The 20,360-nt window shown below is 41.6% G+C and overlaps 1 protein-coding gene across 1 annotated transcript in view; it reads left to right on the top strand.

Annotated features, from left to right (window-relative positions):
• Positions 1 to 20,360, top strand: part of ADCY5 (adenylate cyclase 5) — a 448,084-nt gene that overhangs the window by 393,820 nt on the left and 33,904 nt on the right. Inside the window, exons 12-14 of the mRNA XM_060262724.1 lie at positions 715 to 802; positions 11,829 to 11,945; positions 13,052 to 13,213. Of these exons, the coding sequence (XP_060118707.1) occupies positions 715 to 802; positions 11,829 to 11,945; positions 13,052 to 13,213 (367 nt within the window). The remainder of the gene's footprint in view (positions 1 to 714; positions 803 to 11,828; positions 11,946 to 13,051; positions 13,214 to 20,360) is intronic.

Raw genomic sequence — 20,360 nt, 5'->3', positions numbered from 1 at the left:
CTTTGGGGAAAGCCAGGGCAATTAAGCGGATACGAAAGTGGCATAAATTCATGGTGCAGATGTACGCTAAGTGCTGATTTGAAAGTCCACCTTTTAATGATATCCTCCTATCTGTTATTATTGGGCTGGTGGTTGCTTTAATAATACAATTAACACAGTCATCAAAACAAATGTCAATCCTTTCTGGATTTTTGAATATTTGTACAGATTAATTGCATCGGGCTTGGCTGCCGTTGCTTCCGTCTCAAATTCATTGAGCTGCTGTCCAGGGTTATTGGTTTTTTCCTTATTGCTGATTTGAGAATTGACCCGCTATAATCACGCTCCAATCGTAAAATCGTAAAATGCTTCTCATCTCCTAGGGCTCTCATTTCAGCTGGCTGACATTTCCTATCCCAGAGATCATTTCTATGTTCAATCACTGGCTGCGCTGATAATTTAAAGGGGAACTGTGATCTGCTTTTGTGATCAGCTTTTGTCTTCGGTACCTAGGGTTGCCAGCCTCCAGGAGGGGTCTGGAGATTGCCTGGCATTACAGCTGCTTTCCAAACCACAGGAATCAGTTCCCATGAAGCAAATGGCCAGCAGTCTCCAGGCTCCTTCCCCAAACCTCCAGGAATTTCCGAAGCCAGAGTTGGCAATCCTAAGCCAGTGCAAACAGTGTACAGTTAGTTATGTATACGGCGCATGACTGTGTTTCTTTGTTTGTTTCAGCTCCATATTTATGTTGGGGTTTTACCTGACCAGTTTTGTGATCCTGACCACAGTGGTGTTTGTTTCAGTCATTTACTCCTGCATAAAGGTAAGTACCAGGAATTTAAATAGTTTTGCTTTAATGTTAGTTTAAATTACCTTGCCAGTCTTCAAGAGTAGCTGTATTTCATCAGTTGTCTGATAGACTCTTCACCCTGGATTCTCTGTCTGCGTTTGTCTTTCTTATCTCTCCACCAGGAGGGTGATTTGTTCAATTACACAGTAGATTCTTGGTCAACTGCTAGTGTTTTTGGGAACCATATTATTAATTGAAAAAGAGCTGCACTAGTAGCTCTGTCAGCTGAGTCGAGGCCAAACTAGACAACTTGTTAGAGACCTATGATCTACCTATTGTCTGCTTAACCTCCTTTAAATAGCAGCTCTGGACAGAGTGGTAGGATTTGGATGAGGACCGCAGGGCTGCTGCTGTTCATGCTAGAGAGGGTGCCTCTCTTCCGCTTACCTGACAGACATGATTGGCAGCATCTGAAGGAACCTGCTGTCGCTGTTCAAGCTTGGGAGGAGACTTTGGATTGCATGGGAGATTACATAAGGACAGGGTGTCCTTGGGATCATGAGCAATGCTTTGAGGCAGATGGGAAGCCCCTGAGAACTGGATTGGACGCTGATCCCTACAATAGGCATTCCAGATGTTAATGTCTGAGAAGAACAGCGCCGTTTCAGCTGTTTTTCCTGTCACTGAACTCTGTGTGCTGATTCATTCACATCTTCATGACAGCTGCCTTAAGTACAACTTTCCTGTCCCCAAAGTCCTGGTGGGTTTTCACAGGTACTGGGTTTTTTTTTCTTTCTCTCCTTGATAAACCTCATTTTGCATTATTGGCTATACATTGCATATAGCTGTGCAGTGTATTCATTGCCAAATCAGAAAGACGGAATCCCTGCCCTGTCAGTATTTATGTTGCTTGATATAGGTGATCATTTTCAAAGGTTTGCTTTATTAAGTGATTAATCAGTGACTCTTTCAAGGATTCCCTCACTTTCTGTTTGTGCCTCCTAAGAAGAAACATGTATTCACAGCATGCGTTCTGATTACCAAGGTAGTAGGATTACTGGGTGCTGTTAAAATGACTGTTTAAAAGGGGGTCTGGATTCTTTTTGAATTCCTTCTGTTTGAAGGAATTCCTTCTATTTGAAGGAATTTCCATACCTTAGTTTTCTGTCTCTAGGGTACTCTCTGGAGAGACAGGGAGGCTGGATAACTAGAATGATAAGACAACCACTTTATTATTAAGTCCACTGTCATTACTGTGATGGTAATAGTTCCGCCTGACTTCTGGAAAGACCATTCAGCTAGCTGAAATTTGTATATTTCTTCATGGGCACTGTTGTATCTGCCAGTACTTCTCCTGCCACTAGGGTTGCCAGTGGCTAGCAACTGGTAGGAGTTGGAAGCAGGGAAGGGCATGGGAGAGTGCTGTCAGACAATGATGTTGTCGCTTCTGACTCTCCTAGTTAAAATATGAGTGTTCTAAAGGTAATGGGAACCTGAGCCTCTTATTAAATACACCTATCCCCTGACTTCTGTAATTAACTAAAGCTCTCCTATCTTCTTTAAAAGTGGTTGTCACTATTCTGCCTTACAAAGTGATGCTACAGAAAAAGCAAGGGTTTTTTTTCCAAAAATCTCATCACAAAATTATGAAAGTAAAATGGCAAATTGTATAAGAAACATCCGTTTCTAGTAAAGAAGAAGAAGAAGAAGAAGATATTGGATTTCTATCCCGCCCTCCACTCCGAAGAGTCTCAGAGCGGCTCACAATCTCCTTTCCCTTCCTCCCCCACAAGAGACACCCTGTGAGGTGGGTGGGGCTGGAGAGGGCTCTCACAGCAGCTGCCCTTTCAAGGACAACCTCTGCCAGAGCTATGGCTGACCCAAGGCCATGCTAGCAGGTGCAAGTGGAGGAGTGGGGAATCAAACCCGGTTCTCCCAGATAAGAGTCCGCACACTTAACCACTACACCAAACTGGCTCTCCAGGGCAAATCCTATATGAAACATCCAAATTGTATTAGAAACATCCAAATTTGCTTGAAAAAGATTTTTAATTTTCTTTCTAAGGCAAAAAATATCATAAATAGAAAATTATTACCTTGGCTAACACTAATATGCATACATTCGAAACATTTCTCCTTTCATTTGTTTTCCTAATTTAGCTCTGTCACACAGGGTTTGAACGATTTTCAGTATGTTATCGCAGGATGACAATTTCTGATGTTCTTCTCAGACAACTTTTGAATTTCTGAGATGAATCCCACCACCTAGCATGCTAGAGACACCAAATTCACAGGAAATCTCTGGCTGACCTGGCCTTCAAGTTGGGTGAGGATTGGGTTTATGGTGTCCAAGTTACAACTCCCCTGCCCCCAAAAAAATATGCCCTCAGGAAAGTGCTGAGGAAATGAGAGGTTCAGGAGATTTAGGAGTGTACGGAATGGTCCTCCTGGCATGACAGAGACATCACATTGACTCAACTGTACCTGCCCTCCAATGTTGGCAAAGATTGGGTTTATGGGGTCCGAATTATGGCCCCTCAAAGAAGGTGCTCCCATCCCCCATTGTTTCCAATGGAGGGAGGGAACAGCAAAAAAAAAAGTGAGGGCAGTAGAAGCCCAGCAGAACAGAATTCCAGCAGTAGAAATTGAAGATGGGTGGCATGTGCCTTGAGACCCCCTGACACCCAAACCAGAGTGCGATGACGTTTGTAAACTTGGTGGCTCAAAGCCCTGAGACATATGCAAATGTGGTAGCTCGAAGCCCTGAGAGCACCGGAGACCCTAGCACCAAGGGCACAACCCACAGGCCACAGGCCAAATCAGTGAGAGGAGTAGGAATGGGGGGCACACAGGAGGATGTTAGTAGACTTGGATCTTACTCCACCAGGTCCAGAGCAGAGTGGCCCAGCAGGAAGGAGAACTTGACTACCCTAGCCAGGTCCAGGTGGGAGCAGTGGAGGCTGAGAAGGTCCCCCAGGTGGGAGAGCACCCACTTGCTCTGCACACTGGTGGGAAAACAAGAGAGGAGATTCACAGCCATTCAAGAGATTCCAGCTCAGTTGATGGCCTTGCAAGGGTTTAGTGTTGGCAGGCTCCGAGGACTCGGCAAGGTACTACCTCACCAACATTTCTGCCGAATCTTTTGCCATGGCACTCCTGGACTCCTCACTGCTGCTACTAACCTCCTACTTGACTACCAGCATACAATAGTGGAGCTTCTGCCTGAATGGGCTCTTGGAGGCAGAGGTGTTAGCCAATGGCTCCTCCTTCTCCCCTTCCTCAGCTTCTTCCACCTACTCTTACTTCTGTCCATGTCTGCTGGCCTGAAGCCTCTACACTTCTTTACTGAGCTCCCTCTTCCATTCCATGAGCTCTGCATTACAGAGAACAATGCTGCCATTAATACTTGACACAAGCCAGCTTGTACTCCCACAAGGATGTATCTTAGTGGGAATGCCCACCTTCAACCTCTCTGCCAAGGCCTAGATGCATAGAAGTATAGCCATCCCTTTGGGGCCAGGCAGCAGTGTGGAGGCCACCACCCAGTCCAGTGCGTGAATTGGGGGATGACTTGCCCCAGGCTGGCCATGTGGCCACAGAGCACATTGGTGGTATCCTGGAAGGGCTGCAGGACATGAACCATTTGGGAGAGGGTCAACCAGTCACTGGAGCTGATGTTGAGCTCCTCTTCCCAGACCAGCATGGTCATGGAGGAGATTACATCCTCTACAGAGCTCTTTTGCTCCATCAAACCTGCTATCATGGGATCGGTGGAGTTCCAGCAGGTGAGTAAATCCAGGATGCACTGGTGTTCATGCTCAACCTCCTCACCCTGCCTCTCACACAGCGGACGTGCAGACCTGGTGCTGCATGAGAAGTGGGAAGCCAAGTGCTGGCAGGTCTCAAGCAGAGACTGCAGCTTGAGAGTGGCAGCATCCTGGGCGGCCCTCACCACAAGGGTGGCACTGTGGGCGTCCCTGGGAGCATGACCTCTTTAGAGGATGGCCTGCTTTGGGGTCCAAACCATGGCACCCAGAGTGGGGAGCCTTTTTTGAAGGGGCCTTCTACTCCCTCTCCTCTTGTTGCCCTAGAATTTTGTAAACAGTTTAATTGATCAGCACCAGTGCGTGTCTGTCCATGAACCACTATGAACAGTGCTAAAAGTTCATGAAAGTGCTGCCTTTGCGAACCGCAAACTGGCAAAAATGAGCTGGTTCATTCATGCCCATCCCTAAATGCTGTCATGAACTTCACAAACCAGAAAACAGCTAAAATGAGCTGGTTCATGCCCATCCCTAGACATGAACTGTAGTATCTTAGCTTCCACGTCTAAATGGCATTCCACCTCTAAATGTGCCTTCAGGTCACAGCTGATTTCATATGACCATACTGGGTTTTCAAGGCAAGAGATGAACAGAGATTGTTTGCCGTAGCCTGCCTCTGAATAGAAACCTAGACTCACTTGGTGGTCTCCCATCCAAGATTTAATCACAGCCAAACCTGCTTAGCTTCCAAGATCTGAGCCACCTCTATTTGCTTATTAAAAGATCCCACTCCATCTCCTGCCCCAAGCCCTGTCAAGTAGCTTCAAGGTATTCATTCTGATGAAAAATAACTACTAGGTTGGTGACCCATGATCCTACCATTTTCAGAGGCAGTCTGAGGATGTACTTCGGTGAACCATGACAGTAAGGAAGAAAGTGTGCTTGAACATAGCAAAGTGTGGTAATTAAGAATCGCTATTATACCTCCCCTGGTGATTTGGTTAGTTTTGTTTTTTCTGTCCTGCTGTACAATTTGAGTGTTGAATGGCCTTTGGTATTGTAACAACCTGTGTAAAAAAATTTTTTTTAAATTAAAGGCTGCCCAACAAGGTTTGTTTCTTGGTATCTCCACTTTGAGTGGATTCCAGTTAGAGTGAACTTAGGTGGGCGGTGGAAGATAGATGGCCCTGGCGTTGATGAAGCCCTCAACATTGATAGTCAACAGTAATCTTCACATATCAGTGGAGCCGCACCTTCATTTTAAATTTTTTTTTTTTAAATTAAAGGCTGCCCAACAAGGTTTGTTTCTTGCTATCTCCACTTTGAGTGGATTCCAGTTAGAATGAACTTAGGTGGGCGGTGGAAGATAGATGGCCCTGGCGTTGATGAAGCCCTCAACATTGATAGTCAACAGTAATCTTCACATATCAGTGGAGCTGCACCTTCATGTAATTTTTTTTTTTTTAAATTAAAGGCTGTTCAACAAGGTTTGTTTCTTGCTGTCTCCACTTTGAGTGGATTCCAGTTAGAGTGAACTTAGGTGGGCGGTGGAAGATAGACGGCCCTGGCATTGATGAAGCCCTCAACATTGATAGTCAACAGTAATCTTCACGTATCAGTGGAGCCGCACCTTCATCGAGGAGGGATGTTAGACCATCCACCTGCAGTTTCAATAGTAATTTCTTTCAGAGTATCCAGCACAGTGTCAGAGTGGGAAAAAGGGCTTCATCAAGACGTCTACTTTACATCTGGAATATTTGGGACTTTAATTCAAGTGTTTTACCAGCACTTTGTTCTTGTCAATTTCAATGCACTAAGCGCTTGTGCACACTGTGAAGAAATACTCGGAGAATTATTGCGGGTCTTATAAGGCTTTTTGTGATATATTCTGAACTTTACATGTGAAACTGGAATTATAATTATTTCTTATTTGCATTAGTTATTTTTCACTGCTTTGTTTATTTACACAGTCTTGCTTCCGTGTTTCTCTTCGTATTTGGCTTCTTGATTCTATGGGTTAGGCAGATCATTAAAAGGAGGGCAGGAAGGGCTGCATCAATGCTTGGTTCTTGTGGCCCTTTCTTACATGCTGTCACGACTCAGAGGGGGTCTTACCAGATTGCTGCCACCACTCTGGGTTAAGGGTTCCCCTTGAGAAGGCCCAGAGTCCCCTCCCAAGCCCTTCAGGCCTCCCTTAGCTAGGCCAAATAATGGGTGTGAGGACCAGGCAGAGTGAACCACAACAAAAAGGTTTATGCCAGTGCAATATAAATTAACAAGGTGCATTAACCAGTAAAAGGGTGACGGGAAAATAAACAAATGCCCTAACGCATCTGTCTGTCAGCGAAGGGTTCATTGGAGTTTCAAAATGATCAGACTTGTCTTTGTTTAAAAACTAAGTTTCATTTATTGATTACAGCCATGCTACTCTCTACACAGGTTCTTTGAAACTGATAACGAATAAGGAAAGGTATTGGCATTTATGGACATACATCAAAGCATTGGGGGTTTAAATCACTTCTCATAATAAAGTTGCAATTCGTCTCTTGGAAGTGCCCAGTTCACACACCCTTATCTTTCACATATGTAAATAGTATCTTCCTCCCGGTGATGTCCTTGCTCGGCTCCAGCAGGCACCTGAAAGCGGCCGAGCATTTTTGCACTTCAAAGACCTTACTGGCCTTTGGCACCTCAATCACCTCCTCCTTCCCCCCTTTCACATTCTACAATGGCACTAGTGTTAGTGGGCAAAGATTCATAGGGTTAGTTGGCAGTAAATAAACATTTCAAACAGCAGAGTTAGCTTCAATAGAACACAAGCTGACACTGTCTTATCGTCCCTACTCTTACCAGCACTTACCCCCTTGGGTAAGGGTCTCTCCCCTGTTTCCAGCTCTCCAGGCTACAGCCTGCTTCCAGCTAAGCCTTCCAGGGAAAGAACACCCACTTCCTGGGCTTGACCTTTATATTCTCTTCCCAGGCCCCACCCCTCTCTGGGCCTGTTTCCCTCCAAACCCCTTGCTACCCAATCAGAGGGACAGAGGGGATCCTGGGAGATGTAGGCTTTTCCCAGTAACTCCTAAGCAGGCTTCCCTGGGACCTGCAGGCCTTGCTAGGCCCAGGATCATGACACATGCCCAGGGAAATGCTGATTGTTACTTTGGGGTCAGTCACCAGTGTTTCTCCAGGCCAGTTTGCCAAGGGATCTTGGAGGGTTTTGCCATCTTCTGGGCATGCAGCGGGTGTCACTGGAGATGTAATGTGGGAAGGGGGGTATTTTTTAATTTTCTGCATTGTTCAGATGGTTGGACTAGATGACCCTGAATCCAATGCTGTGATTCTATTTCAGCTTCCACTGTCTATAGCCCCCTCCCAGTGCCTTGCTGTCTTCTGATATTTCTGGATACTGGGGTTTTTGAGGCTACTTGTATGTAGGGTTGCCAAGTCCAATTCAAGAAATATCTGGGGACTTTGGGGGTGGAGCCAGGAGACTTTGGGGGTGGGGCCAGGAGACATTAGAGGTAGAGCCAAGATCAAGGCTGTGACAAGCATAATTGAACTCCAAAGGGAGTTCCGGCCATCACATTTAAAGGGATGGCACACCTTTTCAATTCCTCCCTTCCATAGAAAATAATGAAGGATAGGGGCACCTTCTTTTGGGGCTCATAGAATTGCACCCCCCAGTTCAATCTTTTTGAAACTTGGGGGGTATTTTGGGGAGAGGCCCTAGATGCTATACTGAAAATTTGGTGTCTCTACCCCAAAAAACAGCCCCCCCAGAGCCCCGGATACCCATGGAGCAATTCTCCATGATTTTCTACGGGAATAAATCTCCCTAGGGAATAACAGAGTTCCCAGCAGACATTTCCTTCCCCTCCCCCCGCTTTCTGACGACCCTGAAGCGGGGGGGGAGGGCCTCCAAACCGGGGGGATCCCCTGCCCCCACCTGGGGATTGGCAACCCTACTTCTATGTATGTTTTTCCGCTGAAATAGGACATGGGTTCTTTATTACTGCCATTTATCGTTGATCCTATTTATTGTTTTAACCTGTTGGTTTTTATGATGTAAAACGCCCTGAGCCCATTTTTGGGGTAGGGTGGAGTATAAATCGAAGAAATGAAAAGAAATGAAATGCAGGCCACAGTTCTACAGCACTGCTGAATCGTGTCCTTTTATCATCAACCAAAGGAATGAGTGTGTAGGTCCTCCTTACCTATCTGTCAATTTTATAAAATAAATTGTCTGTGTGTGATTAGTAAATCATACTGTACTAGAAAGTAAATCATCAGATGTTGTGCCAGAGTGGTGAATGCCACCAGTGATGTGGAGTTGGTTGTTTGAAGAATATGCAAGTTGTGTGAGAAGTTTGCCTGGAGAGTATTCTTGAGTATATGAAATGCCTGCCTTCCAAACCCATCAAGTGTCCACCCACCTGTGCTTACAAAACTCTCCTATGATAAATTGTCACCGTTTTCCTCAACCTCAAATTTTATATCCTAGTGCTTCACTCTCTGTCCACATTCCTGAAAAGTGTAAGGGAAATTCTTATCACAAAATTGTTTTAATGCTTTTACATGGCAACAATTTTGGGTGTTACATTTCAGTTATATGATTCTGAAAAATAATTACCCACAGATTTAAAAAAAACAAAAATAAGTATTAGGGTTTCAAACAATAAAAGATATAGATCTGACACATTTCCAAGAATCAAAAAATGCAAGAATTGAGTTCCTGATGTACTTCAGAGGCGGGACTCCTTACAGTGATTCAAAACCTGAAAACAGCCAGAGAAAATAAGAAAATTCAGCTACCATCATTGCGAAGAATTTACAGTGCAGCTTTAAGCAGAATTACGTACATTCTTCAGTCCATTGAGGTAAACAGGCTTCAAAGGGAATAACTCTGTTTAGGACTGCACTGGTAAACTCTCTACTTGCTAGTGAAAAACAGGGTGATATTTGGTATGATTTCTGTTTAGCACCAAGGGGTGTTATGCTGGCATGCTTTTTTTAACCCACTTGCAAAAGCAGGGCCAGTATTTTTTTAAATCTTATTTTTCGGTATCATAGAATCCTATCCTACCTTTTCCCCTGCCCAGTATACCCCTTTCCCATCAGGCATGAAGACATTCAGCATTACCGCAGGTTGTTTCTTTTTCCTTTTTATAACAGGCAGCAGCTAATCAGTGCTTCTGTCATCAAACAGTTTCATAATTATGCTTGTGTAGGAAGTGATGTACTAGCAAAATGTGATCCTTCAAACTGCAAGGAGCAAAAAGGGACGGGGGGGGGGGAGGCAAGTGATTAGTCATCTCTAAATAGCCGCATACAGGCCATTTCTCATTGCCCTTTAAAAAAAGATCTGTTGGAAGACTGGTTTGAAGCTGTGCTTTTCTATGTGTGTCTCAGCTTCCTCTCAAGGGGCTAAACTGAGGAGACGAGATGCACACTCAGTAGGGAAGCTATATAGTTTTGTATGCTTGAGAAGTACCACTTTCATCTTTCTTTGGATGTGTAACATTTATAAAATAGTGGGAATTAACTTTTGAAAAGGCTGGTGGAGGAAGGTGAAGGGGAAACAACTGGAGAAAAGAGAGTTCCCTGAGCACACTAGACCAGGACTTGAATGTCAGAGACAAATGTTTCCAGGGATCCAAATTAACTGGTCTTTCAAATATTCTCTGAGACAAGGTTTATTTTATTTATGGTTATTGTGTGAAATCAGAATTTCGCTCGCAGCCTCAGGCTAGCATGAAACCCTCGTCTCCCTGCTATAGTGATTGGTCCAGCTTCACAGCTTGTATTGAAGCAAAGGCAGAACCAAGCTTAGAGATTGAGCCATGATGTCAGAATTTATCGCTACAACTGTAGTTAATAAACCAACTTCAAACCATGATTTTAAAAACTGGTTGGATGTACTATAAAGGGGTGGTCAAACTGCTTCTAAGGAGCTACATGTGGTTCTTTCACACATATTGTGTGGCTCTCAAAGCCCCCGTTGCCCCATCAGCCCGCTTGGAGAAGGCATTTGTCTCTCTCTGTCACTTCTCCAAGTCAAGCCAGCCGGTGGCTTTGAGAATGTATTTAAAGTTGCTTTCTACCTCCCCTCCCCATCTATTTCCTTCCTTCCTTCCTTCCTTCCTTCCTTCCTTCCTTCCTTCCTTCCTTCCTTCCTTCCTTCCTTCCTTCCTTCCTTCCTTGAGGCAGAACAGATCATCAGAAAGTAATAAGCATAGCCAAGTTTATATATGCATTTACTCCAGGAACACAATTATGGGTATGAACTGGCTCATGAACTAAAGTTCATCATTAATTATGACTGGATCACGGTTCATGGAAAAGCAACCGGCACAAATATTCCACAAATAAATGGGAGTAAATGGGAGGTGCTGGGGGCCCTTCCCCACTGGTGGGGCAGGGGGAGGAGCCTTGCCCCAGCACCAGCCCTGTGTGTGTAAATTGTGTCTGACATTTTTCCTGGTGGCATCTTCTTTGAGGAGCCGTAACCTGGATTTTCCAGATCCAATCTCACAGATCCGCTGTGAGTTTGATGCCTCTAGTTTGCACAGGGTCCATTCTATACCGTCTTGAACCTCCTGAATCGGCAACTGCAATTTTCTCAGAAAACACTTTTCTGGGGGCACCTTCTTTCGGGGGGGGGGGGTGCATAACTTTGATCCCATAAATCCAATCCTTACCAAACTTGGAGGGGAGGTAGAGGAGAGTCATCCAGAGATCCCTTGTGAGTTTGGTACCTCTAATTCTATTCTACTGCATTACAAACTGCGACAGTTCATGGTTCGTGAATCAGGGATACCACAATCCCTAAACATAATTCAGTTCTCTATAGTTCAAATGTAGGTATTTAGGATTCCCAATATTGCCTAGGCAAATGCTTCAGAGATTTTGAGGACCTGAAACTGGGGAGAGCAGTTTGGGGAAGATGTAACTTCTAGGTGATATTCTAGAGTGCCTGTCCTACTCAGTATGATCATTACCATAGAGACTAGGAACATTCCTAGAGTGCCACTATGTGGAGGCCATTTTTTTTTCTGCTCCTCAGTTTCTCAGGGGCAAGATATTGGGGGTGTGGGTTGATAATTCCCCATCCTGGCTGAGTAAATGGGAGGCCTTCATTTATAAGCACAGATAATACACATCCCTGATCACCAGATGTTCTTGGTTTTTCAATGGGAGATCAGCATTTGAGCTTGCTAACACATTTTGCTCTTCAGTTTGTGAGGCAGTTGTACATGAACATGCTTTCAAATATCTCTCTTCTCTTTTATCAACAGCTTTTCCCAGCTCCACTCCAGACTCTCTCAAGGAATATTGTTCAGTATAGGACCAATAACACCATAATTGGGGTCATCACCATTATCATAGTTTTCCTGTCAGCCTTTGTCAACATGGTATGTCATACTGTCCTTTTGGCTTAGTTGAACTATGATATATACGACACTGTGGAATATAATATAAAAGAAAGCAGATTGTTAATCTCAAAGAGGATCCTGCTTGGAAAATCTTGAAAGATGTGGAAACCTCTGATTGAGAATGTGGTGAATTTTTTTTTAATCTACTGCTGAAAGGTGTATCCCTTTCTCGAAGCAAAAATCAGATCCTCCTTCTCTGATAGAGAGGTTAAGAGAGTTTGGTCAACTGTTTGTGTGTCTTAATTGACACATTTTAAAGTTCAGTCAAATTAATCCGCTGACAAGTTTGATTAAATTGATTTTATTGATAGATTATTGGAATACAAGATTTCAGGAAAATATTGAACCATTTAGGGTTTTTTTTTTCAAATTTACTATGAAAATATTATTTATTGAATAAGAATTTAATTGTAGATGCTATAGGGATTATTTTGTAGGGCACAGGGAATAACATTGGTATTCTTTGTTTTCATTTATCATTCTGAAGTACTTTGTCTTTACAATAAATTCTTTTTTTTTTTTTTTAAGACAGCTCAGCTCATGCTAGGTTAGTTTCAAGTCACGGTCTTTTTACTTTCTGTCTAGCCAGCCTACATGAATGATTTAAGATTGCCAAGAAGATTGTCCAATTTTGTATCTACGAAATGTCTTAAGTATCAAATACCTCCATTTGTTGTTTGATCAACAGAATTCTGCAAGCTAGAAGACTAAGCCTATCCTGATTGGTGCACTTAGACATATTAGGAAAGCTGTCCTGAATCTGACACTTCCTGCCAATTTGATGGTGCATGAATGAAATAAACTAATCTAGATGGCACTTTGGTGGGGAGAAGAAACAGTTGGTGTTTTGTGAAGCAAATCAAAGCGCATGCTTACTGATCAGTCTCTGTTATGACCTCTATTTATATGAATTTGTGTTTTGTATAATTAGGCCTAAGAGTGTTCTGGCTGGGGAAGTTTCCTGGTGTGAAGAAGTACTTCTTAGTACACCTCCTCTCTGAAGTGCTCGATGAGGACTCTTGTTAAAGCTTACTTTCCCCTTCTCGTTGCCTTTGTTTCATGATAGTCTCTTACGTTTTTGTCAGTTCACATGCAGCACTGTGGACCTTCTCAACTGTGTGGCTGCAAAGTACAACATCACCCCTCATCAGGTGAATATGTGCCATATCAGCTATTCTGCCACCAATTACAGCTTGGGAACGCAAGGGTTCTGTGATAGCTCCAAGCCTAGCTGCAACTTTCCAGAGGTATTCCTGTGAAGTTGTGTTTACATGTGTGCATGTGAGTTCTCTGTTTAATGAAACAAAGATTGTAACTTCTTTTCTCTTGAAGCTGCCATTAATGAATTAAACAATTGGCCCACCTAGTCCTCTATTGCTTACACAGATTCACAGCAGCAGTCTTCTAGGGAGAGGACTTTTTGAAATATTTTTATACGTTTTAGCCAATTTATCTGGAGAAATATACCAACAAAACATCTTTTTTATAAACATTCTCCTTAAGGTAATGATATAAATTTCAAACCCTTTAATTGAAATCTTTCCCATTGTTCCAAAATTCATAGCCCATTGTAACATACAATTTTTCACTTGTTCTTCCTCTATTTCATATTTCCATAAAAGTTTATACATTTTAGCAATAAACAAAATAGGTGACAATGGGCAGCCTGGTCTTGTTGCGTTTGTACATAGTTCAGTTTCAAATACAGTCCACGTTTCTTCAATGCCATACCATCATGTATCCATTTTAAATCTTTCCAATAATTGTGCATAGAAAAACAAATCATATGCTCTTATCAAGTCTTCTCTTGGCTTCATTTTACATTTTCCTTGAGCAAAATCTATTAAATCATAATAACCAATTAAATTTAAATTACATTTCTTGTCTATAAAAAAGTCTTAAGGCAATGGCAAACCAGCCCATATGAAGTGTGCCAAGAAAACATTATGATGTGACATCACCCCAAGGGTTGGTAATAACTTGGTGCTTACCTTTACCTTTTTTTAGATTTATACTTGTTCCATATCCTCAAAATTGCATGTCTAATTTAATTATTTTTAAAAGCCACACTGATCTTAGTTTTTTCATACCACAAACAGCCATGCCACCCAAATCTCAAATACTGACCCTTCAATTCTAGTAATCTTCCATTTCTCAAAAACAACAATTATCTGAAAAAGGAACAACATTTTAGGTAAAACTTTCATTTTGATCACAGAAATCCTTCACAACAACAATTGCAATTTATCCCAAATCTTTTTAACTTCATTCCAGGTCTTAACCTAATTATTTTGAAACAACATACAGTTCGTATTTGTCAATGTAGTGCCCAAATATCTAATTTTCTTTTCAAGCTTAAAAATCAGTTTTATTCATAAATTGTTTGTTCTTGTAATTTAATATTTTTGATTAACATCTTTGTTTTCTCAAAGATTTCAGGTTTTCACGGCTGGTAACATCATTAGGGTTTGTAGAGTCTTTCGGGATCAAGTGCCGTGTTCTACTGGAGAAAGTTTTCCTTCCAGACGTTTCGTTCTCAGCTGCGGAGAACATCCTCAGTGGCGTTGCAGCCGGAGCAGGCGCTCAGACCTTCTTGGCTGCTGTGCATTGAGTGGGATCAATGCACAGCAGCCAAGAAGGTCAGAGCGCCTGCTCCGGCTGCAACGCCACTGAGGATGTTCTCCGCAGCTGAGAACGAAACGTCTGGAAGGAAAACTTTCTCCAGTAGAACACGGCACTTGATCCCGAAAGACTCTACAAACCCTAATGATCTTTTTTTTCTGTTTATTTATTTTAAATTCTGCTAGTGCACCAAATTCTTTCAGTTTATGCCTTAATACTTCTGTCCCCTTTAAGGGGTTTTCTAAAGCTAGTACTGAATCATCTACAAAAGCTCTTAATGTATAAGTCTCTTTTTAAACCTTCACATCTTCAATCCTCTCATTGTGTCTAATATCTCTATTCAAATTCCAAGGGCTAAAATAAACAAAAGAGGTGACAATGGGCATTTACTATTATTCAAGTCATCTGTATAGTATAAATTGACTTCACTTATTTTATAAAATTATCTCCAAAGTCCGTTCTAAAATGTTTATCAAAAAAGCCCAGTTCAAATTATTCTAGATACTCAAATTCTCAAGATAACCCAAAACATCCAAGACCATTCTAACATTATGCTTTAACTGTATTTTAGGTAAGAAACCACATTGATCTCCATGGATAAATACTTTCAGAATTGTTAGCAAACTTTCTGCTAAAAAAAATTGTAAATAGCATGTAATCGTTATTCAGCAATATCGGTCTATAATTTTTTGTCAAATTAAGATCTTGCCTCTCTTTTGATATTAGTGTTATATTAGCCTCTTTCCAAAATTCCAGCATCCTTCCTACTTGTAAAATATTCATTGTAATCTCTAATGGTTGTAAAAGTTCATCTTCAAAATACTTATAGTACAATCCCAGTGAGCCTTCTGGACTTCCTAGTCTAATTGTCTTTATATGTCATGGGAAAAGTTCCCTGGGAGTTTCCCTGGAGATCTGGAGGAGGGGGAATGCTATGCTATTTGCCTGGTTCCCATCCTTTTAGAAAAACCGCTGCAAGTACACAATCCCAAAACTCTTATAGTAATCAAAATCTAAATTATATATTGCTCATAAATAGTTCATAATCAAGCTATATCAGCCAATCAATATATCACATACATAACATAATCATCATGTCTCAACAAATGTTCCGAAGTCAATATACAATTGGTTAGCAACTGTCTCCAAGGTAGCTAAAGCATGAAGCAAAAAGTCTTTTTTCGCCAGTCCAGTGCTACCAGAGAAAGCTTGCAGTTGTGCAATGTCGAAAACAGCTGACCGGAGATTGATATTAAAGCCAATATTGGAGTCTCCCTCAGTAGGTGATTGAAAAATAAAGTTATATCCTTGTGACCTGCAACTAAATATTACAATATACAGTATGTCACAGAAGTGAGTACACCCCCTCACATTTTGTAAATATTTAAGAATATCTTTTCATGTGACAACACTGAAGAAATGACACTTGGCTACAATGTAAAGTAGTGAGTCTACAGCTTGTATAACAGTAGTGTGCTGTCCCCTCAGAATTACGCAGCACACAGCCATTAATGTCTAAACTGCTGGCAACAAAAGTGAGTACGCCCCTAAGTGATAATGTCCAAATGGGGCCCAAAGTGTCAATATTTTGTGTGGTCACCATTATTTTCCAGCACTGCCTTAACCCTCTTGGGCATAGAGTTCACCAGAGCTTCACAGGTTGCCACTGGAGTCCTCTTCCACTCCTCCATGATGACATCACATAGCTGGTGGATGTTAGAGACCTTGCGCACCTCCACCTTCCATTTCAGGATGTCCTACAGATGTTCAATAGGGTTTAGGTCTGGAGACATGCTTGGCCAATCCATCACCTTTACCCTCAGCTTCTTTAGCAAGGCAGTGGTCGTTTTGGAGGTGTGTTTGGGGTCATTATCATGTTGGAATACTGCCCTGCGGCCCAGTCTCCGAAGGGAGGGGATCATGCTCTGCTTCAGTATATCACAGTACATGTTGGCATTCATGGTTCCCTCACAGCCTCACTGAACCACTCAGGCCCTCTCACCACATCAAGGCAGCAATCCATGAGAGGATTCCTACAGGCCCCTTAAAGGCATATGACACGTAACCATGTCTGAAGTCTAATCACAAATCATGTTCCCTGATGTAATCCTTGGAAATGTGTACAGCAATTAACACTGTGTTTTACAAAAAGCAACTCAAGTCCAGGCTTTGATTCAGTCCCATTGGTTCTAATGTGTATAAATGAAAAGTGTGTCCTGATGTAGCAATCGCGTTCTCAAATTCCTGAACCTCATCTATGACCTCTAGTTTCATTTTCGCAAATTTTATTTCCGTTTTTTCTTCAAACCATTCAAATAGATTCTGTAAAAGTTCAGGGGTAACCAATTCTTCCGGAGTTTAGACTATATATGTAGGGTATTCAGGCATCTTCTAGATGCAGCCATATCCAATTTATGCAGTTATATTACCTATACAAGAAATGCTAGCTGGGTCAGTTGGGAACCAATAACATCTAGCAGGGAGGCCATGCTGTGGTCAGGGATACCAGTCAGGTGAACGGGTTCTCATTCCCCTATTTCAACTGTTGTTTCTCTTATTAAATACACTCCCTGGCTGGGCAACCCATCCCAGCATCTGAGTGTCTAATCCCACTGATAGAATTTTCCTGTTTATTGTTCACTTGATTTTTATTCCAATTAAATGGTTAACAGTTCTATATTTTTTGCTTCCATTTCTTTGTTTGTGTTGTTATGGTATCTACACATACAGCTATATAGTTCTCTCTCCTGCAAATTATCCACCGACTGCCAGAATTGGATTTACATTACAGAGTTGCGCATTGAAAATTAATTCCATGTTGCCGTTAAGGAACTGCCTAATTACTAATCAAATTATTCTAAAGCCAGACTCTTCCCGCTTGCTTACTCTTCTAATTAACTGGTCTCCACTCCTTCACCTTTTAATGAATGTTAACTTGCTATGTTTATTGTTTCATTTTTCTGAATAATTTTTGCTGTTATACACCTTTTTTTCTATGCTCTAGCTTTTTATCATTCATTCTTACTTGCAGTCATATACTAACTGGTTTTACACTGACAATCATTTATACTTTTGGGGTGTTTCTAATGCATTACTCTGTTTTGATTCAGATGTCTATAAGTCTGGTACTCTCACATAAGTTCCTCCCTTTAGGGAACTGACTTCCACATATTTGCCTCCTAATTAGGGTTGCCAAGTCCCCCGCAGTCTCCAGCAGGGGACGGTTTTTGCACACTGGCCGCTCTAGGAGCTTTTTGGAAAACTCTATGGTTTTCCCGGACACTCTAACAATTTGGGAGGGAAAACTCTATGGTACAACTTACTTGTGCCTATGCATTTTTCCTTTCATAACTCTATATGGCTAATACCTTGAATATTATTTCTTTCAACTGCCATGGCTTAAATCAACCTATAAAAAGAAAGAAGGTAACATCTGCTATACTCAAATTATGCCCTGATATACTGTTTTTACAGGAAATTCATCTCAAGGGTAATGTACAGTAGGCACTGAAATCTAAAAGATTCCATTACCAGTTTTTAGTATCTGGAACATCTAAAACTCCAGGAGCGGGGGAGGGGGGGAGGAATTTTGTTGCCATCTAATGCCAGACTCCAGAATATACAAATTAGAGCCAATCCAATAGGATGTTTTATTTTCCTGAAAGGCAAGCGAAATGATTCCTGGCTAACCCTAGCCTCAATTTATGCACCAAATCGAAACCGAATTAATTTTTATGCAAAGAATTTACAAATGTAACGTCCTTTGGACAGGGGGAAATCACAATCGGAGGGGACTTTATATAGCAGACGAAAACATAGATCGATCTCCACCTGTAAAATGCCCCTCAAAAACTAAAACACAATAAAGACAGAACTTCATAAATTATGTGACGATTTTGGGTTATGTGACATTCGGCACTTACAAAACACTATGGAAAGAGATTTCACATATATAGGGCTTTTTTTGTAACAGAAACTCTTTGCATATTAGGCTGCACCTCCCTGATGTTGCCAATCCTCCAAGAGTTTACTGGGCTCTTAGTACAGAGCCTACCGTAAACTCCAGGAGGATTGGCTACATCAGGGGGGTGTAGCCTAATATGCAAAGGAGTTCCTGCTACAAAAAAAGCCCAGCACATATTACTCCCCTCACCACAAAAGCCATACTCGTATTGACCACATGTTATCAACTAAAAGTCTGGTCAGTTGTGTACTTTTAACCACTAGAGGAACCCATACGGTCCAACCTTGCTTGCATTAGATGTGTATTACAACATAATGTGAATAGCCAAAAAGAATTCAATTGGATTTTTAACAAATCTCTTTTATTTAATCAATCTGCTTTTACAGAAATTGAAGCAGAAATCCATGACTACTTTGAACTCAGTCCAAGGAAGTTCCACAGCATGTGATCTGGTATGCCATTAAAGCCGTCATCCGGGGGAAATTCATATCTCTGGCCACATTCTATAAAAAAGAAAGGGATAAATTAAGGTTAGAATTATTATCAAACATATATAAATACTTGAACTCAAACACAAAAAATCCTGTAGTGCCAAAATATATAAACAATTAGTTGCTGAAAGGAAAAAAATAAAGACCTTAGAGGTTTCTTTTTTAAAAAATCATTTATACTTAAAATAACAATATTCGTATAAGGCCCCCAAAAAGTTTACATATGTTATTGTGGAAATCAGACAAAAAATGTCCTCCAAATCTGTCAATCTCTTGAAAACTCACAAAGGCGACCTTACCTCAGACTCCAAGGAAATTCTTGAATCTTTCACAAATTTTAATAAAATGTATACATCAGAGGAGCCTCAGGACACACCAATCAAAGCATTTATAAATTCTGTTACTATTCTCAAGAAATTAAAACCTGAGCATAGAGATCTTATGGAGCAACCAATTACAAAACAGGAAATTATTAAAACTGTCAAAAAATCTTTTAAAAAATTGCAAGTCACCTGGCGGGGATGGATTCCCCACTGAATTCTACAAAAAAAAAATCACCATCTTTTAGCTGATCCCTTAGCCGCCACTTGCAACCATGCATTCTTTCAACGCACTGTCCCTCCATGAAGCCGATGTGATTGGGCTTCCCAAGAAAAACAAAGACACAACCCTCCCTGAATCTTATAAACCAATCTCGTTAATTAAAATGTTCATTGCCACTTTAGCCAACCTTCTAAGCACATTCATTACTCAATAGAAGAAGATGATGATATTGGGTTTATACCCCTCCCTTTGCTAGCCAAAGGAATCTCAGAGTGGCTTACAAATCTCCTTTCCCTTCCCCTCCCCACAACAGACACTCGGTGGGGTAGGCGGGGCTGAGAGAGCTCTTCCAGATACATCCAGACTGGCCAGACTGGCTTTATGCCATCTCACAATATAATAGACAATGTCAGGTAGACCCTACATGTCATTCAGTATTCTCAGACTTCTAACATAGAAGCCCTAATGCGGGTTTTAGACACCGAAAGGCTTTTGATGAGTTAGAAATTAAATACCTACATCATCTTTTATCATTTTGGTCCCCTTTTTTATATATCATTAAACTATGCAGATCCAATGGCTCAGATGCATGTAAATGACTTAAAATCTTTGCCATTCAGACTGACAAGAGGTACACAACAGGGGTGTTCTTTGTTACCCCTGCTCTTTGCCTTCTCAATAGAACCATTTGCAGAAATCATTAGACAAGGATAAGACATTGAAGGAGCCAATATTCATGGCTGCACCTTCAAAATTAATCTTTTTACTGACAAT

This window comes from Heteronotia binoei, chromosome 21 (genome assembly GCF_032191835.1).
Source record: "Heteronotia binoei isolate CCM8104 ecotype False Entrance Well chromosome 21, APGP_CSIRO_Hbin_v1, whole genome shotgun sequence".
In the NCBI taxonomy this organism is placed as follows: Eukaryota; Metazoa; Chordata; class Lepidosauria; order Squamata; family Gekkonidae; genus Heteronotia; species Heteronotia binoei.
This window is presented reverse-complemented; position numbering and strand designations above follow the sequence as displayed.